This window comes from Perca flavescens, chromosome 11 (genome assembly GCF_004354835.1).
Source record: "Perca flavescens isolate YP-PL-M2 chromosome 11, PFLA_1.0, whole genome shotgun sequence".
NCBI classification, from domain to species: domain Eukaryota; kingdom Metazoa; phylum Chordata; class Actinopteri; order Perciformes; family Percidae; genus Perca; species Perca flavescens.
Genome location: NC_041341.1, coordinates 22062674 through 22087797, shown reverse-complemented (window position 1 = coordinate 22087797; position 25124 = coordinate 22062674). Strand labels below are relative to the sequence as shown.

At 39.8% G+C, this 25124-nt stretch overlaps 2 protein-coding genes across 7 annotated transcripts in view; one reads left to right on the top strand and one right to left on the bottom strand.

Moving 5' to 3' along the window:
• Positions 1 to 232: 232 nt before the first annotated feature.
• Positions 233 to 24955, bottom strand: LOC114564623 (coiled-coil domain-containing protein 148). 5 transcript variants are annotated; one of them, XM_028592067.1, is made up of 15 exons: positions 24826 to 24955; positions 22955 to 23043; positions 22393 to 22514; positions 19856 to 19959; positions 18442 to 18533; positions 18172 to 18323; positions 16693 to 16788; positions 16324 to 16505; positions 15702 to 15840; positions 12210 to 12416; positions 4025 to 4165; positions 3108 to 3226; positions 1430 to 1547; positions 1122 to 1256; positions 233 to 418 (listed from the first exon to the last, which is right to left on the bottom strand). In XM_028592067.1, exons 2-15 carry the CDS (start codon positions 23007 to 23009, stop codon positions 275 to 277), a joined length of 1806 nt encoding a protein of 601 aa, XP_028447868.1. In that variant the 5' UTR covers positions 23010 to 23043; positions 24826 to 24955; the 3' UTR covers positions 233 to 274. The 5 variants fall into 5 exon arrangements, with proteins under 5 accessions (XP_028447868.1, XP_028447869.1, XP_028447867.1 ...); XM_028592068.1 differs by lacking the exon at positions 24826 to 24955 and adding an exon at positions 24231 to 24812; XM_028592066.1 differs by lacking the exon at positions 24826 to 24955 and adding an exon at positions 24132 to 24177.
• pkp4 (plakophilin 4) overlaps positions 24292 to 25124 on the top strand; it is an 85901-nt gene continuing 85068 nt past the window's right edge. For both annotated transcript variants that reach the window (XM_028592063.1, XM_028592065.1), the window contains exon 1: positions 24292 to 24499. The gene's annotated coding sequence lies outside the window, so the exon portion shown is untranslated. The remainder of the gene's footprint in view (positions 24500 to 25124) is intronic.

Here is a 25124-nt window from a genome sequence, read left to right as displayed (position 1 = left end):
TGAGATCATCTAATCAAGTTCTTTTTTTCAAAGCCTACTCCCTCCTCAAATCCAAGGATGACTGCGCTTTTGCCATTTGGGTCCTTTCTGTTTATAGCTGTAAATGTATGTGTCTTATTTGTCTGCATCTGTATCCTGTGAAGCACTTAGTTTTAAAAGGTGATATATTAATACAATTGTACATACTTACTGATTAACTTACTCACATTCAATATAATGCTCAATACCGGAACAAGATTTGGACTTTATAATGTGACCCCAAACAAGCCCCAGGTCAGAATTTAAGTGTGGATTTGGTATCTCTTCTTGGCGGTTTAAGGGACGTGATAACAGACAGGACCTCTTTGGCATACTGACTGTGGTGCAGACCAGCCTGCCGCAGAGCCTGCTCAACCCGCACTCTTGGATCAGACACAATCTGGAAAACAGAAAACCAACAGTACATAATATATATCCAGCTGTTTCCAACTAGATCACACTCACTATGTAACCATTGGCTTTTTTTATGGTATGCATTTAATACTTAAAACAAGATTATTCACTAATCCTTCACAGTTTTGGTGTTAAAGGAGAATATTTACACAGTTTTTCAGTTTTTACATCATTAGTCATTGCCTGTGTTACACAATAAGCATTTTCTAACCAAGACAAAACCACACACACACACACACACACACACACACACACACACACACACACACACACACACACACACACACACACACACACACACACACACACACACACACACACACACACACACACACACACACACACACACACACACACACACACACACACACACACACACACTACTGAACACTGATTGACGGGGTGGCCTTGAGATCAAGGCTGTGTATACAAGTCTCTCTCTTGATTGACCAGCCAACCATCTTGCATAATGTTCCTGCACTGCATGGGTCACTGGTCAGTCTCAACCAAGATGAAACAAAACATTCTGTAAATGGCTGAATATAATCAACGAAAGAGGCCTTGTGGGCTTACAATATGTAAAGCATAGATAAGGAGCTTGGGGCAAATGATTATGCAGCTGTGAAGCTTTTGTAATAAGTGAAGCAAAAGCTAAAGGTTATAGGAGAGTAGATGTTGTCATTTCTCACCTGTGTGTCTGTGTACGTGTTAATACTGAAGAGAGGCCTTTGGAGATCAAACTCCTTCACATGTAAGTGTCGACTCCTCCAAGCCTCTGTATCTGCCATCATCCTCTCTGGATCTGCCTCTGCCATAACTCCAACCTATGATAAATAGAAGAAATTAATGTAATAGAGTGATAACATACATTTTTACTTACTGCCAAAAGGTGGCAGTGATGTCTCAACTCATAACTAGGAGTCTTCCCGTCTGGGTCATTTGAACTGACAGAGAAAATCAGAGCGGTAGAAAGAGTTAAGTGCAGATAATGACCCACCTGGTTTCTGAGAGCTTCCAGACGATTCAGTTTCTCTTCCTCTTCTCTCCGCCGCTCAAGCTCCTGCGCCTCTTTCTCCTCCCTTCGCCGCTGCAACATATCTGCCCGAAACTGAACCCTAGAGGGAGCACAGACGGTGTGGACATCAGACCTAAACATCCCCTCTCTTTCCTCTGCCATCGCCACAACCACCATTACCTATCGCTCCAAACAGCGGGCCTGTGGGCTGTGGAGGGTTTTATGGAGCTGCCAGAGAGCAACTCCTCTCCCATCATTTGTTTTTATCTCTTCCTCAGCCCCTCAATGAATCCTATTCTCATTCCTGATTGAGTTCATTCTCACGGCCAATGTCACCACCAATGTCTGGTATTAATGCCAGTCTCTGTGAGTGTCTGTAAAGAAATGCTAAACAAATCGCGTAACTTAGGATCCGGCTGAAATGCATGTGTAACCACACCCAACGGTGAAGTAGTGACGCACTCTGGCATATACTCTAAAACATCTGCAGCAAGGTGAGATGTTAAACCATTGGAGGTAGGCAAAAACAAGATTTTCAGCTACTTTGTCGTTTTTAAAGCGCATGAAGTCAGTAAGTAAGTAAGTAAATCTGGAGTTGTCAAATACAATTCCTTAACGTCCACTTTCCCCTTTTATTTCTGCTTAAATAGCTTTACGGTTGTTAAAAATCATCTCAGTCCACACTTTCTGCCATAATCACATATATATTGTGTGTCAGCTTGTTCCTGCTCTTTATTAAATATATTAAAGCTATATGTTTAAACTGAGTGAGATATTAAAACCTAAGACTCCATGTTTTTGATGGCTGCACCATACCATCCGATGGAAATACATTTCAAATTAAGTTCTGTGAGTTTGAACATTGTTTGGCTGCACAAAATGTTTTTGTAATGATGGCAGGCGCGGCAAGAGTACAATTCACCCTCAGATATGTTTATATCATCAGCAGTGTTTCCTCTATGTTGATTTTGTAGTGGCGGCCCACCACGGCAACATTTCTGCCACCACGGTATCAGAAATAGGGCTGTACAAAAAAATGTAGTCGCGGTTGACTTTTAAATTATCCTGCCGACATAATTAAAATAATTATTGTCAAATTGAAGCGGGCAGAGATGTCCTGACTTTTAGTACTGAGTATGTGTCAAACTCGCCCAATCCTATAATTCCCAAAATGCAACCAATAGCATCTTTTTATCAGACTCTCTACACCTCCACTTTGTGATGAAGACTTTCTGTACTTGTAGTCTTGAAGCCCATGCTCAGATCCTCTTGGTGATATCACCAGGGTAGTTCAGACTTGACAAAGCTTTTGCAGAGCCACAGATGACTTTACACAACTGCTTTCATAGGCTGAGTAGTGCTCCCTATAACCAGTAAATTGAGCTTGATACAGTGGAGTGTCGTGTTAATAATTGTAACATAGCAGTTACATTACAAGTCACATCAGTCTACTTGATGTAAGCTAGATTAATAAAAAACATAAATATGTAGTTTATCTGTTATTGTAAGAGGTTGTAAGCCCATAAGGAAAAAGTTAAATGCATGTCATGTCATGCTTGTAACAGGTACTAATGTATTCTTAGGTTTCTGGATTATCTTTTACCAACTCTTTTAGCATCTCTTTGAAAACTCCCAAAAGGTCCCATGGTGCAACACTCACCTCTCTTTATCTCGCCTTGCCTGTTCTTCCATGACGCTCCTCAGGTTAGCAAGTCTCTCCTGATCCCTCTGCTCCAGCATCTCTCTCCTTTTCTGCTGCGTCAAATAAAACTGCCTGACCTGGGGAAAAAACAACAATTTACAAAAACTAACAACAAAAAGTTAACAACAGCCACAAGAACAGTAGCCACACCACAACTAATTTGACTCCTACAGAACTCTTAGGATCGTCATGTCCTATTGATTGCGACAGAGCAGGAATCAGATAAGTGTAAATAGAAAGAATGAGATGATATTTCAATGTCTGGCAGACTATTGTGCTAAATGATATGGAATCCAATACAGCCTAAATGCTTTCATTAATCAGAGTGTCTCAGCTTGCCCATGCTCTCCGAGCAGACCTCTGATTAAACAGTCAGACACACACACACACACACACACACACACACACACACACACACACACACACACACACACACACACACACACACACACACACACACACACACACACACACACACACACACACACACACACACACACACACACACACACACACACATATTGTGGAGTTGTTGTAACCGTGAGGACAATAACTAAATGAAATGACTAACTTTATCAAATGGCGGCCATTTATTGAAAACCCTATAATATAGTATGGCAATATGGTTTTATTCTATACAGATCTCCTAAAAGGATGATGTCTTTTTATTTATCTAATGCAATCAAGTTATATATATATATATATATATATAAACCTGTGTTACCCAATTTCTACATGGTAACACATGCATGAGTGAAATCATCCAAATTAAAATGAAATGTGATTGCACACACTCATATGCATAAATGTTGATATTAAGCAAATGCTGCAAGAAGAAGCTGATGCATTCATTGTGATGGTGTGAGGATGTTTACTTTTTCTTTGTGCTGGGATCTGATGGCAGCCTCCTTCTCCTGCTCCCTCTTTAGCCTCACCTCTTCCTCCTCTTGTTGTCTAGCAGCTATAGCTGCCTCCAGCTTCGCCACCTCCTCCTGCTGGGCCCGCCACTGCTGCAGCTACAAACACACATGCAAATACACACCAGGGAGAAACAAGAAAAGTAGGTTATTGTCCGTTAACAGCTGTCTTGAAAGAATTACTCACAGGGAGACAACCAGCTGAGCCCCACTGCCATGGTGCCAACGTGTGGCATGAACTTTGGAAGAGGTGTCAAGACTTCCTTTCACACTTTGCGTTACCCACTGGGAGGGCCCATCAAAGCATTGAATTATAAAGAAAACCTTTGTGTTTGAGCCCAACAAACATAACTTATTCTAGTGAGGAGAGTGCTGTCCATATGCAGCATCTTGGGACAGGTATACATACAGTTATTCCAAAAAGTCAATAACCTAGATGCCCAGTGAAAATAGTTGAAGCAAGCCTGGCTCCGGAGTGTGAATTGAAACAGCGGCTGGGTAAGTCAGTTTAACACAGCACACTCCTCTTAGGTAGGAAAGTATACACTTATCCAGGCAAGCACAGTTCTCATTGTTGTGTTAAATGCATCATGCAGGTAGAGGAGACCAATACCATTAATGTTACAAGCTAGATTAGCCTTTAGTAGCTGTTCCTTTGTTCTATGAGCTCAGGTTAGCTTAGCCTTGTAACATAGCAACAACATATCTCCAAAATATCAATACAATTTTAATGAACAAAGAAAAGAAACTTGATGACTATGGATTTTCGTCATTATCCAATTGAGTTTTGAAGGACCTATGAAACTAAGTGTGTGTAAACTTGTTTTAAAATATGGTAATCACCAAACATGCAGATACATTGTCTGACAGAAAATTGACTAATATTTCTGTTCTAAGTGTTCATATGCTTGCAGAGAAAGCAATCTTCACTCACCTAGACATCTGGAACAGACGGTCTAAACTTATCTCACACACACAGACACACACACTCCAACATTTGCTGGGGGAGTGAGTGACAGGTTCGTTATGCACCAGCCTCTCTACGCCGTGCTGGGTATTAGAGTGTTGCATTCAGATCGGGCAGACAGAATCACAGATCTATCAGCGCAGAGCTTAGGAATCCCCGAAGGAATGAACTGCAAATTAACATGGTCTCACACACATTAGCACCAGCGGTATCATCAAGTCAATCATACTTGATGTCCGCCTGAGAAAAATCAGCAGCTGTGTGTTTGAAAGAGGACTTTAAACAATCCAGCCTCTAATCCACTTCTGACAGTGTTGAAGCTGGAGATGCAACATGGTTCTTCTTTAGAAATTCAAATGTTATCTCATGCAAACATTTAGGGCTCTATTCTCCTGAAATTGGGTATTTATATATGCAATCTTCGTTACCAGAAGAGCAATCCTAAGTATTGACTGAGTAATGATGGCGACAGCATTGTCAATATTTGTCCTGCTACATATGATTGTTTTCCAGTGGCCTTGCAATGTCCATTTGTCCTGCTGCTTTTTCCTTTGTACCAGGTGTTAGTATGTAATGTCCACCTGTTGGTGCTGGTGTTGATTCGAATATTGCCTTGTGTAATATAATCTTGTGATGGTGAAAGGTCACAGTGATGATTCCAATAACTACTAGTGTTGCCCCAAGCAAAGCACCAGACCTATATAAAAACCTCAATAGCACAAAATCCATTTAAAAGATTGCTACTAAACTGCTTTAGTGTGCATTGTGCGCAACATTATTTTTGGCCTCAGGAAAAAGTACCTATAGTGTGTAAAACAAACCATAAAAAGACATGAGCAATTTTAATGTTATGTTCAATTAATGTTTAGGCTTAAAAGGTCCCATGGTATGAACATTTCACTTTATGAGTTTTTTTTTAACATTAATATGAGTTCCCCCAGCCTGCCTATGGTCCCCCAGTGGCTAGAAATTGTGATTGATGTAAACCGAGCCCTGGGTATCCTGCTCTGCCTTTGAGAAAATGAAAGCTCAGATGGGCCGATCTGGAATCTTGCTCCTTATGAGGTCATAAAGAGCAAGGTTACTTCCCTTTCTCTGCTTTGCCCGCCCAGAGAATGTGGCCTGCACATGAGAGAGAGAGAGAGAGAGAGAGAGACATCATGGCTTGCAAACAAGTACCTGAAGCGCATTTTCAGTAATATTTTTCCTTGTAATTATGTATGGTTTGCAAAAATGGGAACTGCTGCGTCCGTGTAGATGAGGGAAGCAAGGTGTATGCGCGTTGTGCGTACGCTACATTATGGCCAAGCATGTGCCCCTAAAATAGCATCTGAATAATGCGACACTGACTTTATACCAGGTTTTTCCTGGTCAGTGGCGGAATTGTTTTCTGAAACTGCAAAATAGCACCAGGGAACACGCCTCCTCTTTTCGCTGAACTGCCCCCAGGAGCGCAAATTCATTCCCTAGTTTACAGACGTGTGTCTGTGGAGGGAAAAGTCCGCTTTGCGTCAGGTGCAAAATAGGAATGATACATGCGTCTGTGTACAAAGGTAATTTTGCCGAGTGCAAGATAGGGCCCAAAGTCTCATAAAGTCTCATAAAGCAAAAGTTATACAGTCTAAAGTTCAATTGCAGTGGTCACCTAAGGTCACAGAACAATCTGAAATGTATCTTTATAGCTTGTGAACACTGTAAGAGCCACAGTGGCTGAATGTATTTTGTATGTCTTCCTTGTTTAGACAGAGCACAAAGAGAATAAAATTGTCATTATGTACAGTCTATGGTAATTTGTCAATGGAATCTCATTTTCTGTGAATTCAAAGGGAAATGGGACACCATCCTTTTTTATGGCTGCACAAAAACGACTGCAGAGATGTCAGAATAACAAAAGAATGATAGCCTTTTTATCTACACACTGCAGCCTGCTCAAAACCTTTGTTAATATAATTGTACAGTTATCATAATGTCTTCTGTCTGTCTGTTCAGCCATCATCATAATTTTCCATTGCAGGTCATTTAATGACAAATCTTAGCTATACTATAACATAATTAGGTATGGACTTGTGCTTATCTTGAACCAATATCATCACTGTAAATTAGAGCAGCAAACTGGAGAAAATGAGTGGCGTATTTATAAGAACTGCACCACTCCTCCATATGTGGCACCACTCTACTGTGTGACATTAATGGCACGTGAGATTTACTGAATCTTTAAAAAGGGACAAGAACTAATGTCCATTAAGAGATGAGAAAAATGAAACTATGCAATTATCTTTGTATTTCCACAGCTGGCACAATAAGAATTTTCCTGAGGTCCATAACCAGAACATCACTTTGCGGAGGAAAATTATACATATTCAAGCAATTAACTCCTCAGAGTTGTCGCTTGAAACACTGTGTGGCCCACGCACTGTCTCAACTACAGAGACTCTACCGTGTCCACTCGACCCCCAGAGGATGAAGAGTTGTACTTGTTAGTCACTAACACTTAGTGACATGGGAGCTGCTAACACAGAGTGCCTAGAGAATACACTGATTCCTGCAGGAAGGGCACACAGATCACCCCGGCATACGTTCATCTGTAACAGTGCTGTGTATATTGCAAAGTACTGTGGAGAGCAGGAAATGAAAAATTAGATTTTGCAATAAAAGAAAGCCTCCCGTCTTATGAAAATCGTTCTTCTTTCCCTTTTTGTGTTGCTTATCCTATTGGGCTGCTCATCCCTTTTCCACCTGAGCACGTTGCAATAATCTGTCATCCCTCCAGGCTTTATTTACTAATGTGGGGAACACAATCGCTTAGCAAAGATGCCTTGGTGTGAGATGTAAGTGGGAGGCAAAATGAAAGCAAGGACAGTATACAAGGCTTGAATGAACAGTAATACTAAGAACAATGCCAGCTACTTACAGCAGCCAGAACACTACAGAACAAACAGCTGATGATTTGAGAAGAAGAGTCTGTCTGTCAGTGATAAATTAGAATGAATATCCCATGCATTAAAACTAGTTATCTAATCAACCATTTCATTTTACTTTTTACAATACACACTTTCTACAATGATAATTATGTACATCACACCTGGAGCTCATTTTGAAACTGAATTTTGCTCAGTAATGTCATCTGTGGCCAGACACAGGAATCCAGCCAGTCATCTTTGCATGGCCATCTGTGTTTCTCTGGAAGAAGCTTCTGTATGGGCTGTGTGACAGCCTTGCCCTTTCCAAAACAGAAAGGTACAAGCTCACTCTGAAATCAATTACCCTAGATTTCCTCCCACTGCATGTCCCTCAGAAGAGAGCTGGCAGCACACAGCCTCGTTCCCTATCACGAGGTCAGAACCAGACCAACACTGACCAAAAATTGTCCAAAATATGCTTTCATCTGAACCCATGGAGGCACAGGGAAGAGGAGATGTGGAGGATTATTTGCATAATCACAGCTAGAAAATATAACAAGTAAGCAATTTACTACCTTAGCCGACAAGTACCATCACAGCAGGCTTTTATCTTCTTAATCTGTTTCAAAAATGCTGTAGCTTAAACCAGTTAACATTGGTAGAAGCTGTTGCAAGAGGATCTCTCTAACATTAGTTTATTTAGGACCATATTCTAGACCAGTGGTTCCAAACCTTTTTTGTCTAACATACCCCCACAGCCCCATCACATCAACTCAAGTACCCCTTCACTGGCACCAATTAAATAGATCATGAATGAATTCATAATGAATTAAATGTTAAAACTATCAGTTATATAAAAGTCGATAGCCGGTTACTTTATTTTCTTTATATAACCAAACTACAACATTATTAAGCTAATTGGACTGTTCCTTCATTGCTTTTAGCTAACTATTTAACTGTTTATCCATTAGGCTACTTTTAGCTAACTATTTTTGAAACATTTAAACATTACTTTTAGCTAACTATACAACTGTTTATCCATTACTTTTAGCTAACTATTTCAAACGCTTAACATTAAGTCATACATTACTTCTATAGCTAACTATTTATACAACTAGTCAACTAGTTGATTTGAATGGTTTATTAATTACTTTTATTTAACTATATACATTGTTTATCCATCTATTTACCGATCACTACTCATTACATTTAGCTATTTCAAGTGTTTATCCATTACTTTAGCTACCTAGTTAATTTTAACTGTTGATTCATTCATTTTACTATATAATTATATAAATCTTTATCCATACTTAGCTATTACTATTTAGCTAATTATTACTTTTAGCAAACAATTTGAATTGTTTAACTATTTTATCTTTTTATCCAATAATTCCTCATTCATATCCATTTACTCATTATACTGTAGCTATCTATTTCAACGGTTTATCCATTACTTTTTGCTATTTCAAATGTGTACGCTTACTATTTCTACATCTCTGCTCACTTGCTAACTGGTTATCCCAAACTCTTGATTACAACAGGTGATGTTCCAACTGACTCAGGTGGGCTACTTACCAAAATCACACCAATTGGTAATCCTATTTGGCGGTTTATTTTCCTCCCTAGCACAAATATGAGGATATATTTTTCAATAAAATCACACTCTTTTTTTGTTGAGTTGGGTTAAGTTAATTAGTTGAGCTTTCTAAGTAACCCCTGGCAACTGCAGAAATGCCCCATGGAATACAAAATACACCATGCAGAAAAAGTTAAACAAATGAGGATAAACTGCTCTTAAATGAAGGCTCATAATGGTGACCATAAAATATAAATGTTGATACATTTAGAGGTGGCCTGCCAGCTGTATTGCACCAGCCTTTTACGAACACATAGTAAAATAGGAATGAAATTTAGAGTAGAAATGGAGTTGATCTCAAGAGATGTGAGTTGAGTTGGGAGAGCTGCTTAGGTCAGAGGGAGAAGCTGCAGAAAACAAAGCGTTAAAGAAGCAGATGCAACGGGAGGAGAATCCATCTTGTCTCACCGCTGTGTCGCTGGGCTGGGATGATAAAGGCAGTGGGAAGAAAGATTGGATGCAAACAGGCGTCCATCTGAGCCTCCACACAAACTCAAATATGTGCACATGCACTGCATAAACAAAAATCCTGGATGTGGAAAAGTCATGGCAATGAAAATGCCTGGTTGAGTTTATTTTTCATATTGCTTCAGAGACCCATAAAAACTAAACTCAGAAATGTGTTTGTTATAGTCCAAGGTGTGTAGTTTATGTTCTGCTGCAGATTTACCATACTGAAAGTCAAAGGCCATTGTTGTTCAAATAATACAGTAAAAATGAGCTTGAATGTACATACTGCTGTCTTGAATAACATATTACACCATTTTAAAAACCTGTGATGTCTTTTCTCCCCAACACATCTTTATTATGCCACTCGTTGCAGCTTGATTTTGACAGAACTGAATGAGAAGTGATCACTGCCCTTGAATTTGCTTCTTCACTTTCACATTAAATGACAGAGTACTGCGAAGGTGAAAACAGTCCATTCAAATGTAACAATCAGTTGCATAATAAAAGCAAGTTAGAAAAAACTACCTGTCCAGCATGATGAATTATGTTATTCAAAGTGAAAGAATCTGCAAGCTGTTGATTATTAAAAAGTGTCAGAGCATTTGAATTCCAAGAGTTATAACCTGCAGCAGTAAGTTAAAGTAGACTTTCACTGTGGAAAACACACTACATTTTATGATTTTCATAGTTACTTATGGCAACATGGAAATTATACATTAATATATTTTAAGACAGGGGTTACTGGCCAAGCTGTTCTCTCCTTGTGAAACCGTTTGAACATTCAAGAGAAAAAAAACTAATTTTAACTATATACACTCCAAAGCCAAGCAACGTGCCCTTCACTCTCTTCTCCCTTGTGCCAAGCATACAGCTCGGCAGGTTTAGTAATGCCACTTGAGATTGCACATACTTGAGTATGGCACATGTCTCCTTGAAGATGAGGCAAGAGCATTCATATGAAAAAAAATAAAATCAATTGTCATCTTCTTTTGAAACCTTTGTTTTAGGTTTAGAGAAAGATTTTGGTGCCAGGCATCAGGTATGCTGTGGTAAATCAGAGTGCTGTTGGTCCTATCTTAAGTGTTTGTGTTTACAAGTTGCACAGTAAGGCACAGCTTGTGAAATAAAAAGACAATTTTGTAGGCTTGCTATAAAATTAAATGATAACAATAAATTAAGACAGGGTGGAAATCTAAATGGGGGAAAACTGTGTGACACAGATGTGGAAAATCAACTATTGCACAAGATAAGACGGTACAGGGAGGGGAGTGACCCCAATGACTAGCACGTTGTGTTCCTATGTCTAAACATGGGGACCTCAGAGAATTCGGCTTTTTGGTTTGTTAGTTCACAACATACACATGTAAAATCCACAGATCTCAAAGAAGCAAGCATAGGACCTTGTTCCTACAAACAGTGCAAAAAACTAAACCATTGTGCTTCCCGCTGATTGGTGATATGTCCTAGACTCATTGGTGATGGCCCACAAAAACCATACCTCAGTATTTTAATGACTTGTTATCTTGTTATCTAATCAGACACAGGACATCAGCACTATTTTTTTTAAAATAGGCAGGCAAAGCAAATAAAAAATGTTTCCAGCACTGAATCAACAAAACATGGATTTGTTCACATGAGTAACTTGTTTGTTGCGTGAACGTGAACTAGTACCCCTCAGAGATAGCAACATCATGTTTGCAAGACCATCCTTATTAGCTTGTTTGCATTCACAGCCCATCCCAAGTGGCAGCTAAAGTGAGAGATGCTGTCAAGCAGCCTGGCGTGACATGCAGTCTCGTCAGCAGATATACTGTACACAAGAAGGCAGTCAGACACTCAACAACTAACACATCTACACATGTGATAGCTGGAAAATGATAGAGGAAAGAATATAGATGGATGTTAAATATATTCTAGAAACCAGCTGAGTTATGTCCACTCCAACAGTAGATGTGAGTGAGTGTGTCTTATAAATAAGAATGGCAGAGAAATAGACCACAGACAGCTCATACTGGGAAAGCTGCAGAAGTATACTATTAAAGTTATACATCAACATGCTGCAGGGATTACAAATGGGTTGCAGGCACAAAACTGTAAAATAATTACTAAGATAAAAAGCGCTGTCTAATAAAGTTGGAAATGTTCCTGAAACGTGACAGCTCCTGGTATTAAAGTATACCAGACACTAACCTTCTGTCTGAGATCCGAGCAGATGTCCTGCTGGTGCTGGCGGCCTCTGTGGAGCTCCAGCTCCTCCTGGTGGGCATTTCTCGCCTCCTGCAGGGTGACCAGGGCTCTGGCCAGCAGCTCTTCCTGGTCCCGCTGACACTGCTGGGTCACCACTCCTAGCTGTGCCTGGGTGAAGCGCTGCCAGTCCCACACACGTTCATGCTCTATCTGGAAAAACAACATGCACGGAGAAGGAAGTGTTTGCACATGGGATGGGATGACTCAAAGGAATTACTGAATGTCTTGGTTGGACAGTGTCTTTGTTATTCTTATAAGCAGTGACAACCATCACCTAAGACAAAAATAGAAAGGAAACGTCATGCAAGATCTAAGTACTGCGGCCCAAAGGGCAACACTGCTGTATTATACATAGTTGTGCAAAATTGATCACACACAAACAGAAATCCACAAACACTCTTACATGTTATACTGTCCATAATAATGGCAGCAGGACCATAGGGAAAACTCTGTGTCAGATCTGGCTCTGCTGGTGTATAAAATGCTCCCTCTCTCCTGGCTGTGAAACGTCCTGAAGGAAAACGGTTCCTTTCTGTGTGAGGGCTGCTTGTAGCTATTCATCATTGTGTCAGCACTCACAGAGGCTGCATCACTTGGCTGCTTCATTGGAACAGAGGGAATGATATTCATCTATGGGCTAATAGCAGCTTACTGACGGTGGGAAGGCATTAGATGGCTGACTGGTTTTATTGAAAATGAGTGAGCTGACAGACCTGCCAACGGAACAGAAGTGCCAGAGGCATTCAAGCAAATCCTGTTTATTAATGCGCAACTTTAGAACTTAAAGAAGATCTGCCCTTAGTTCTTAACTTTTTATGGTCCTCTACTTCACTACCCTTGCCTTCCTTGTGTTGTTGTGAGTGAGCATGAACATAGTATGTTTAAGCATACATGCTTGCAACGTGTGTTCACACATGCACTTTAGCCCAAAAAATCTGATATAGTATGTATGTGTAACCATCCACCGCACTGTGTCTGCAGTGCACACTTAAAGTGGCACAACATTTAGTTTTGCTGCCGCATCCACATTCCCTCTGCAGAGTGCTGTCTCCTTGAGGACTCAGTCACACAAAGAAGGACATAAACCTGGCTGCCCAGATACACTCAGAAAATGGAAGAAGTATGAATTATTTCCACTATAGCCATAGAAACATTATGAGGGCATTACTATGAAATAGTCTCTTATTTTTTATGAGAACATCAAAGAGTAAATCATAATAGACAACAAAGAGCCCCATCCAGCAGAGGGAGATATCCTCTCTAAGCTAGCTGGAGTACCAGCATATTATATTGAAACTGAGAGACAAGTTCAACTTAAGGTCAGCAAAAGGAACACAGAAAGTATGTCCACATACTTCTACATATAGTATAAAGAGTCTTTTTGCTGAGATATGTTGGAGTTGGATGCAGTAGCAGGTCAGAAAAACTGCCGTAAGAACGTATTTTGTTCAATTGATTAAGAGAGAAAAGTAAGTAAATGTCACAAATGTGACTCTCTAAACCCCCTGCTTCTGCTCAATTTTCCTTTGAATATTTCCCTGCCAGATCAAAAAAAATAAACTGAAATGATAATCTCACAAAAGCCATATCAAGCATAAAGTAAAACTCCTATAAAAATCTCTCAAACTATTCTTCTCAATCTTACCTGCCAAAATGGAAGACTGTTCAAAACAGCAGATACTGCAAGCAATTGAAGAGAATATGGGAGCTGATTTATCACCAAGGCTCTTACATTGTTAAACTGCACAAACTCTTTAACTGTGGTAATATGTCATACCTGCTGTAAAACAGAGCTGCTCTATCTTGCATTAGAATTTAAAGAAGACAAAAGAGCAACGGAAAATAATGCTATCATCCTGAAATAATTGCACACAGATAGAACTAAATGGCAGGTAAGCGAAAATATTAATGCTCAAACTGGAGCAGCCTTCAACACTGAGGTAAAAAAACAACATAATAAAAGCTTAGCGCTAAGACTGTGTTGTAACAATGTAATTAAAGTGCTAACTATAGAATTTCCAATTGACCCATATGTCTGCAAGAGCAATGGAAATTATTTTTCCCACAACACTACAAGGGAAATATCTGCCCAAAGCAGACTGCTGCTAAAAAGACAGGATTCTTTTTTCAAATGGAGCCAAACATGTACAGCCTCAACTAGCTTCAACTGGGAGACCATCCTTTGGCTTTCTAAAGATTCTAATCAATGTCATACATGTTCACCTAAGATACAGAAAATGCCAAGAAAGCCTTTAACACTGACATCAGAATAGCATATTTATGCACTTAATCAGTGGGGTTTCAGCAATTCAATCTGATTACCCAGTGCACACAAGCCAGTTTAATTATGACTAATAGCTGAATTAGGTGGAGTTAGCACCACAGCAACTCTGAGTCTGTTTAGAAAGACTGTTGAGAAACACATCTCTCCTTCTTGCAGCCCCCCCACCCACCACCAACCCACCCAAAAAAAAAGAAAAGAAAAGACTGAACGATTACAGCTAAATGCAGCACCCAGCTGGAACTGATATGAGGACAGGTCTGTAGGGAGGAGAGTGCGCTGGCGGCTGGCGGTTGTCATGGTGATGCTTGACAGTGGTGCAAGCGAGTTGGCCACAGTGGGTGACATGGCACATCCTGCAGCGTGCTGAGCGGCTTATTGTCCAGGCTTATCTGTGTGTCTCTCTGCTCAGTTCAGGCTACTGAGCTACATTGCTCAGGAAGCCTGGGACTCACACTGCATGGATGCTTCACACTGGGGAAGGGACTTACATTTTTAGATGGGTGTGAGTAGAAGTGCATCAATATAGAGTATGTGTGTGTCCATCAAAGTGGGCGTTTGTGTGTGTGTTTTGCATGCAGGACAGTATGGAGAAAAACTGTTCAGTGGTCAGCAGAATAGTCTGTCGTGCTTTAAGGTGTGAATGTAACTTTAACACCCAGTAACATGGTAAATTTTCGATTACCTTTTATAAAGTAGTGCTTAACAAAGTGCCTTTTTCATTGAGACTCTTTGGTTTATTTAAAATACTTGTGTTATTATATGGCACCTGAAAAGGATCTCTCTCTGATTTGTTGTAAGAGAGTGAGGTAACCATACCACGGTAAAATAAGAAACAGAAAGAATTTAAAAAAGGGTAAGACAAAAAGCTGAGGCATCGTGTGTGTGTGTGTGTGTGTGTGTGTGTGTGTGTGTGTGTGTGTGTGTGTGTGTGTGTGTGTGTGTGTGTGTGTGTGTGTGTGTGTGTGTGTGTGTTCAGGTGGCTGGAGTGTGAATGCATTGTACACAGCACTGCATGTACAATGTTCAAGGCCAAGACAGACCAGTGTGTGCATGCATGTGTATTTTACTGTACATGCATTGGATCTTCTCTATTTTAATATGCAACTAAATCAATTTTCTTTTTCTTAATCAGGTTTTGCCAAAGTACTGACCAGCTCTTGTCTAGTTGTCTCAGGGAAGAGTCTTTGCAGCATGTCCATGCAGAGTGCTCTGTTGTTGGGTATGTCATGAGTGTACTGAGACAAAGTGAACTGGAAGCATTGGTGGTCATCTACACGCCAGCCACAGAACCTGAAACAGATTCCAGCACAGAAAAGATATATTATCATAAATGAAAATAAATAATACTATGACACTATGTTCATCTTCATTTGTTTCACTTCAATTCCAAAGCGTACATATTAATAAATTGCATCCTACTCATAGAAGCAAACAGTGTGATATAGCGGCCATATGGAAAATTGGGAGACATTGATATAATCAACCTCCTGGTGAGAAAGACTTGTCTTTTTCAACAGCTTGCTTCTGGGGAGTGAAGTGACTGTGCTTCTTTCATCTTGATCTGCCCAGCTACAATTGAGCTCTGCCTATACCTGTATTAATCTTTAAAAGCCTGATACTATCAAGGCTGAGCAAGATATTGAAGCGAGTGTCGCCGTACACATATTCCATATTAGTTGCAAAATTGCTAGAATTTTCTCATTCAATTGATATGTAAGCACTTAGAATTATATAAAGAAGCAAAGCTTAATTTTCAGTTGTTCTTAGGCCTACCTGTCGGTTCTCTGCAGTTGATCTTGCAGACTTTGCAGCCTGCTCTGGTACCATTCTGACAGGGAGTGGAAGGCCTGGATCAGGGAGGCCTTCAGCTCTGGGTAAGGGCAGTCTGAATCCAAAACCTCCTCTGGAATGTATTCTACGTTTACCAGATTATCTGAAGTACTCATAAGATATTTCTGCGGAGGACAATATGACCATCTTTGAGATATACTGTGTATTGAACTGTTTAGATGATGATGAATGATTTGCTTTGGAGACACACTGTAGCGATCACTTCTTAATTTCAAGTGTAAGCTATATTACAGACTGGAAATTGGCGATTTGCTGAAGGAGGAGATCTAGAACCAGCAGTGAGAACCTTACCTCTAAGCCAAGGCCAATGACCTCCTCCTCCAAGGCCAGGTACTCTGCATGAAGTTTTGCAGTTATGTCATCTTGCTGGTCTTTCACAAAGTTTATCTGGTGATTCAAGGATAACAAAAACATACACTTCTTCTTTCCTATCATTAAGCTACGTTTGCCAAAATCAACAGTGCAGGTTGAACATTTATTATCAGAATAGCAAGTAATCAGTAACTGCTTATTTCCCAAGATGAAAATATTGAGATGGATGGGTGGATGGATGGATGTATAGATAGTGTATGGTGTCAGAATAATTCACAATCTTTAACACCCAGTAACATGGCGTGGGGTAAATTTTCCTTTTATAAAGTAGTGCTTAAAGGAATACGCCACCGTTTGTTGAAATACGGCTTATCACGGTCTTCCCTAGCTATAGATAGGTGGGCCAATGCATTTTTTGTCTCAGTGCAAGTAATTAGTTGTTTTTTTTTGTCTTTTGTTGGCTCACTTTTACTCACAACATGCTAACCGGCAACATAGGATTCCATTCACTACGCTAAGCTAACTAGCGGTGGCGCTGCCGGTGTTGCACCGGACCAAAACAATGCATGCATAAAAAATGCATTGGCCCACCTATCTACAGCTAGGGAAGACCGTGATAAGCCCTATTTCAACAAACGGTGGCATATCCCTTTAAAAAAGTGCCTTTTTTATTCAGACTCTTTGGTTTATTTAAAACACTCGGGATGGAAGTGTTATTATATGGCACCTGAAAAGGATCCCTCTCTGATTTGTTGTAAGTCAGAGAGTGAAGTAACCATACCGTGGTAAAATAAGAAACAGAAAAAATTGAAAAAAGGGTAAGACAAAAAGCTGAGGCATCGTGTGTGTGTGTGTGTGAGTGGGGGATTGTCCTATTCTGCCCATGCAATCAGGTAGGGGCTGTGGGCCAGCAAGAGTAGAGGGGGTCATGGGAAAGAAACAAGCATGAGTGAGCTACACAGAGGAGACAAAATGGCTGGCAGACGGTTCATTCCAAGTATAGTCTTTAAAGACTCCTGCTTACTCCTTAATCTTGCCATTCGTCTCTAGAGCTTCAAAAAAAGCCTCTGAGAGTCAAAGGCAGACTTGGTGACTTAGGGACTGTGTGGATATCTAACAAACAAGAGATTCATGGACAGTGAATACAACTCTGTGTGCAAGCTGAGATCCTTGTGTGAACAAACAGGAGAGTTTAAACTTCTGTTGGATGTGCAGGACAGACTGTTTTGGTACCTGCAGAGAGTGAGCGCAGCCAAGATTCATCATTGAGGACTTTGAGTGTACTAACGGGATAAAATACTCCACATGAGCTGTAAAATGTATTCTCAAAAGCTGAACAATTTTATTGTTTTGAACCAGGCGCAACAATTTCTGCTAGCTTTCTACAAATAGAGCTCTTTTTTATCAAAGTCACTGTAGACATTCCAGACATGTCTTTATTTGAGATCACACAGATACCTGTTCTATTACTTGTTCCCAGTTTGATCGATGGGCAGTGGGCTGCTGGTGTTGTACTTCACTCAGTCTGAAGCACAGGTCATCCTTGAGCTGATGAACAGGCTCCACCGTCGCTATCCTGAATGCCTCCCGCTCCCTCTTTAGGAGAAGCCCTATACCCCAAAACAGACATACAAGGAGGACACATATTGGTATAATACTTTTAAACAGCAGAGACTGATGGAGATACAGTCACTAATACTTTATTTAAAAATGGTTAGTCTTGTTTACCATATTCTTGAAGTGAGAAGATGGCAGTATCTGTTCTACCATTTGGTCTGATCTGCTCTAGAAAATCATGGATCTCGTTGTCAGCCTTCTCCCTGTTTCATGAGAGAACGAGAAAGCTGTGTTAAATACCACCACATTAGTTAATTTAGCCAACAATTAACATTAACATTATTCAACATTACATAACTTGCCAAGCCAACAAGATAATGCCATTTGGTTTAAAAGTTTGCTGGGGAAAAAAGGGGACAAAAGACAAAAAAATCTTTTAATTCTGGGGCACATCCATACCTAATGTTAGCTAGGAATATTGCTAAGCTAACATTAGCTACCAAGATGTTATTTCTCCTGAACAGCAAATTAGCCTACAATACCTACTATAGCTTTGAGTTGACCTATCTCCTTATTGAATACATAAAACCAGTGGTGGAAGAAGTACACGTAAAAGTTGATAAGTGTTAGCACTAAAAAATACTTAAGTACCAAAATTAAAAGCACTCATTATGCAAATTGTCCCATCACAGAATAATATTTATATCAATAGATTAAAACGATTGGTGCATTAACGTGTGAGCATCACTGTAATGTTGCAGCTGGTAAAGGTGGGGCTAATTTTAACACCTTGATTCATTGCTTGCTAGTAGATTTTATTTTGCATCAATAATCTGAATCTGCAAACTAATTAGTGACTAAACATGTGAGATAAACGTAGTAAAGTATAAGTATAAAGTAGCATTAAATTGAATAAGTACTAGTGCCTCAAAATAGTGCTTAATTACAGTACTTACATACACGTATTTAGTTACTTTACACCACTGCATGATTTGTTTTAAGAGATTTAAAAATAAGGAAGTAACCATAGAGATATACTTGCCTGTTTTACCATTTGACAAGGTGGCTTTTGAATCCCATGGTATTTTAACTAGATATATGCTTAGAGAGTTGCAAGCAATGGCACATCTTTATGACTAGGCTCATTACTGAGGCTCATGCTTGTGTACATCATTAACCTTGGGTGGCTCAGACACAGTCATTACGCAGCCAAACAAGCTGCACCCCAGAGCTAGCGCTGCCCTTCTCACTTCACAAGGCATGACACCGCTGGGGTCCCACACTTCTGCCTCAGCTCACGAGGGAGTGCTTCTCCACACAGCATACTCCTCAAACCCTCCACTTCTCCCTGTTTCTCACCCTTTAATTCAATGTCATCATCACTGCATGAATCAGCTTAAATCTTCCTCCTCTTCTCTTTTCTCCCTCATACATTTTTGTCTTTGGGCTTACTTTTGTCCCCCTCTGTTTTTCATGCAGGGTCCTGTCTGGGCTCAATGGAGCTTAAGTAGAACGGATGCGTGGTGTAATAGCAGATCCAGAAAACTGCAGCAGATAATGACAGGGAGTAATAGGGGGCTCTTACTCAGCTTTTTGCAGCCTGGGGCACACTCTGCTCCACACCTGTCTGTGCTGCCGTAATATGGAGCTCTCCTTGGTTGCCTTGGCTGCACAACGAGTCTTCTGAACCTATAAGACAGGGGTTAAGAACAAACACTGGAACTAGAATAAGCACTGAAAAAACAAATAGCCGTGTTTTCTTTTAAATACACTTTAGCCACGACGTTTATTTCCTCCTACAAATAATTAACTTCATCTGGACAAACCTGGATCTGGATTGCTTTCATGCATCAATTATCTGGACCATTTTATAACATCGGAAAAGCATAAGAATCATGATGTTGGTGAAACAATATATAATATATCATTATTATAGATCATAATATATAAAATAGGTAATCCTACAGTATTTGTATCCTATAATCAAGAATAAGTTCCCTTCCTCTCTGCACATCAGGGATGTTATTATACAGGCTTTAGCATTTATTAGCATTATTGTGTCTGTGAGAGGCTCATGAACTTAGGTAATTCAACCAAAACAGTATCACTGCCAAAGCATGAAAGCAAAATAAACAGCAGCAAATTAAAAAATAATCAAGTAGAAACATGTGTGACACGCATGAGGCATGTTGTTAGGAGAAAAGAGGGAGGTGGAAGTCTTAATCTACACTCATTTGTTTTTCCTTTTTCATTATGAAAGAACAAGGCCCTCCTTCAGAGCGCTCTCTGTGCAGCAATTCATTGTCTTCTATCAGTGTTTTTATACACAGGCCACTGGCTCAGATAATTGTTCTCACATAACTAATATGTATATTATAATTAATATTTCATATATGAAATCAAAAAAGGAGTTAGGGTGGTGATTTGTGACTGTCGATCTGTGTGTCAAGTTGATGCTGCCGTTGTTGCAAAAGAAAATCTGAAACTTGTGCTGCTCTGAATGAAAAAGGCCAAATTGAGGTCATTCCATGCCTTCTCCAGGCCAGGTGATTTTAATTTGCATTGGCTGTCTAATAAGCTCAGCTGGACTACAAAAACTGTGCCCGGATCTAAACAGACATCAGCTGATTTCTAGTCTCTAAAAAACAAATCCATTAATACATTTTTTTTAAATAATTTGTATCAAACTAGGGCTGCAACTAACAATTATTTTCATAGTTGATTAATCTGTTGATTTTTTCTCGATTAATCGATTAGTTGTTTGGTCTCTAAAATGTCAGAAAATGGTGAAAACTATGGATAATTGTTTCGCAAAAGCCCAAGATGACATCCTCAAATGTCTTGTTTTGTCCACAACTCAAAGATATTCAGTTTATGTCACAGAGGAGAGAAGAAACTAGAAAATATTCACATTTAGAAGCTGGAATCAAAGAATTTTTACTTTTGTCTTAAAAAATTACTCAAACCAACTTATTGATTATCAAAATAATTGGCGGTTAATTTAAGAGTTGACAACTAATCAATTAATCTTTGCAGCTCTATATCAAACTAATTAATTAATTTCATTATTTATACAAGTGCTTTTCCTATTGTGACATGTCAAAATGCATTCCATGGAAAAGGCCCATTGTATCTCCTATGAAAAGGTGGAATTAAGAGAATGGATGGGAATTGTTGTTTTTATGTATTTGTACAGTGCTGCTGTGAAAAAAAATCTTATCAAGAGGCAACATTTTTAATGTTTTAGTAACTACTAATGCTGTTGGTCCCTTCTGGCAGAGCAAAAAATGATCCCATGCTTGAGGCGACTCATGGTCATATATTTATCCTCTATCACATCACCAACGGGAGATGCTCAGAAAGCCTGCCTTTCAGCAGGGCGAACGAATGTGAACATAGCTGGTCTTATCTAGGTTATGCAGAGCGCTGGGTTGGAAGGAGCCACCGGCAACCGTAATACTAAAAGGCTTCTGCTGCCACAGTTTACCAATTAAAATACCGCAGGTCTAACAGCCTTATCTCCATTGCCCCTAGCATTAACTTTTTGCTCTTCTCAGAGTCGGACGACTATGAATTTCAAACTGTTTTATATAAACCCTGGGCAGCCAAATGACTATTCATGAAAGTGGCAATGCTACTGTGTATGGCAGTGACATTACTACTTTGTTTCATGTTGTTGGACAAACTGTAAAGGTTATGCAATGCCTGTTTTCATGTGGAAGGAAATCCCTTTACAGTATGTGTTGTGTAAGAGAGAGGAAAGAAAAGTAAACAACCATTATTGGAGACTGTAAGTGCTGTAACTGCCTCCTTGCTTGCGCAAGTAAAAATGAACTTTGAGAACAACTCCAGTGATTCTGTCTATTCCTTGATAAATAATTATCATAACAGCTGTTTTATCACCTCACATTAAAATCATGTTATTGTCAGTTCAAATTCTTTCTGTAGTGGGTAATGAGGATTGTTTGCTCTCTGGAAAAAAAAAATTCTATCATTGTTTTGTTTCAAATTCGTCTTCATTTGCAGTTAAATCACCATGTTATTAAATGTAACAGGAATGGATTTTATAATAACATTGCTGTTTTAAGCCCAGGCACAATATTGATAACAACCGAACTTTACCTTTAATCCAATTAGATCAGACTCCAGGCGTTTGGCATCAACAATGGCTTGTAGTCTTTTGTATTCTGCTGGTTTGTACTTTGAGCTGCCAAGACCATTTTTCATCCGCACTGTCAGTTTTTCTGCATGGATGAAAGCAAATAATATGGTTGAATTAGGATCATTGGAGTTGTTGATTGGAGTTGAAAATCTCGTCACTTTTAATGTTTGAAGTAAAGTCCTTATGCTAACTTCAGCAAAGCAAGAAATAGAGGTAAAGACAAAGGAACAACACCAGTTGAGCGCTAATGGATTGTAGGGGTAATCCCTACAATCCTGCATAAGGGTAGGGGGTAGCAGAGATCAAACTAACTGTGTCAGACAGTTTTTATGAGTAGTTCAGCTGTGACTCAAAGAGGCAGGTGAATAAACACAAGCAATGCTGCCTGTGACAAAAGCATCAAAGACTTGACAGTACCTGGAGAATTCAACATGGGGACTTGAGGTCAAATCTGTTCAATAGATGAATGGGCCACTATGTCACAAGTCAGCAACGTTTCAGACCTGATTTCTGCTGACTTACCCACATCTTCTGCTCTGTAGTTTGTAATGAATGTATGCAGATCCCTTCCACTCATCACTGCTGAGCTCAATTTGTATGCACTACAGTGCCTGCAAAAAAAAAAAAAAAAAAAAAAAAAAGACATCAATCATTACATGTGAAAAATACAGAGGTTGTGCAAAACATTTCAATAAAAAGAATACATTTCAGCTGCACAGGTGCCTGACTTCACTGGGGTAATTCAGATGATTAACAGGAGACTACAAGCCAAAAGCAATAAAGCCCATCAAAACTTGCTCGAAAATCAGTTGGACTCTCACAAGTTTTAGTGTTTTAGAGGGGACAAATGGTGCACCTGGGGTGATCAGATATGCTGCTGGAACATCTCTATGTCTCTGTTTTGGATTAAGCTTTGAAAATTCTGGCCACACAGTCACTGTGTCAGTTAAAATGTACTGGTTGGTGTGAAGTATGCAGGGGTGGATTTAATCTATGAGTGAAATGAAAACGCTCTGTTCTTGATCCACTAAAGTCTTGCTATTTCTTGCTCAGATCTCCAGCAGACATAAAGGTCTATTTTTTTTTTTTTAAATACATGGCTATAGTTTATTTTCCATATATTAACACCAAATGACAAGCTAAGGTAAGAATGCATGACATAATAGCAGCCAATCATTACCCATTGATTCTGTCAAGATAATTGTCCATGCTTGAAATGGACATGTAGCACTAGGACAAATGCCGCAAATTCCTTGGTTCCAGCTTTTCAAAAGTCAAAAAACTCAACTCAATTCAATCAACAGAAATGGTGATCATTTTCAGTTTCTCAATTAAGAAGAAATTATTTATAATAATAGTTAGTTGCAGCTCTACTATGGCTAGTTCAACAAAAATACTGGGGCACACGAACTTTTACACCCACTTACAAAAAGGTAGAGCTGGAGAGGTGTCACGGAGAACCAGTTGTTTCATTATCTTGTCTGTTAGCAAACGCTATTAAAGTCTAGCGATAGCTACACTCTACAGAGAAGTCGAAGTCAGACAAATGGAAATATGACAAACATTGTGAACAAAAAACACTGGGAAGTGTTACAGAGCCTCGTAAAATAACTAAATCCAACATACACGACTAGTATCAAGCCGTTTTACTCCGCTATGAGAGTAAAACGAACATTTAACCCATTGAACCCTAGCTTACCTTGTGCTATCCCTCTCTGTTCAGTGTATAGATTGACAAAAAATTGTAACCAAGGAAACTATCATCTCTACTGTCATTGGTTAATTCAACACTGCGAACCTCCTATGGAACGCCCCCTGTTCCCATTGCGACCAATCAGGAGGGCGCACTGCTTTCCCACATTCCCACTGACGTCATGCACGCTCGCATTGCCTTGGACTGCTGGTGGAAGTAGGGAGCAGCGGAAGGGTCGATCGTCTTCTTCTTACCGACTATGGAGGCACGTTTCACTCTTCCACATGCATGGGACTAAATTACGGGAGTTTACCGATCAAGTTACATGTTCCAATGTAGATCCGTGCAGGCAGCGGAACAACAGTTCTCCCAAGGTATGGCTTTTTCCGCTCTTTCACTAACTGCAGAATAATTGGGGGAAAACGAAGGGAAAAATGTCAATCTGTGCGCAAGGCAGGAGGTCATGGACTGCTAACGTTACTTGAACTCAAAAAGTCTTGAATTAACTGTCTAAAGAAAGTGTTAGCTTTTGTTGTATGTGGCACAAGACAAACTTCTTTAGGCTTCTTCACAGCGGGAGAGAATCTAATACTACGCTAATCTTGATCTTGTGACCGAGTCATCGCCAACAACGCACACCTTTGATGGACCTCGCTGCCCTCGGCTTTAGTTTTCCGGTTAAAAAAAATAAAAAGCTCACTTTTCTGTTGTATTGCCCTTGTTAAGTGGTGAAGGAAACGGCAGGTGAGCTTAGAGTGTGGGAATCTCTGGAATGCGAGGTCGGTGAGGGGCGGAGATTCCGACTCTCTGCTCCCACAAGATAAGTTTACCTTTACGTTCACTCGCTATATTCAAACTACGCCATATTTAATTACCCTAATCTGCATTTTAAGCAGGGGCGTTTCTTTTCACGTGTACCGAGACAGTGCGGTCTTAATGCTTTGCATTGTGCAAGAATACCCTACCTTTTAGGACAAGATGGACTCACCTTTATTGCCC

What these genes read in the sequence shown, in the direction of transcription:
- LOC114564623 (XM_028592067.1), bottom strand. Translation starts at nt 23,009, where the DNA reads ATGAGTGGAAGGGATCTGCATACATTCATTACAAACTACAGAGCAGAA. An exon ending in CTGATCTAATTGGATTAAAG is followed by an intron (nt 19,960 to 22,392) that starts GTAAAGTTCGGT and finishes CCTGTCTTATAG; the next exon opens with GTTCAGAAGACTCGTTGTGC. An exon ending in CTTCTCACTTCAAGAATATG is followed by an intron (nt 18,324 to 18,441) that starts GTAAACAAGACT and finishes TTTGGGGTATAG; the next exon opens with GGCTTCTCCTAAAGAGGGAG.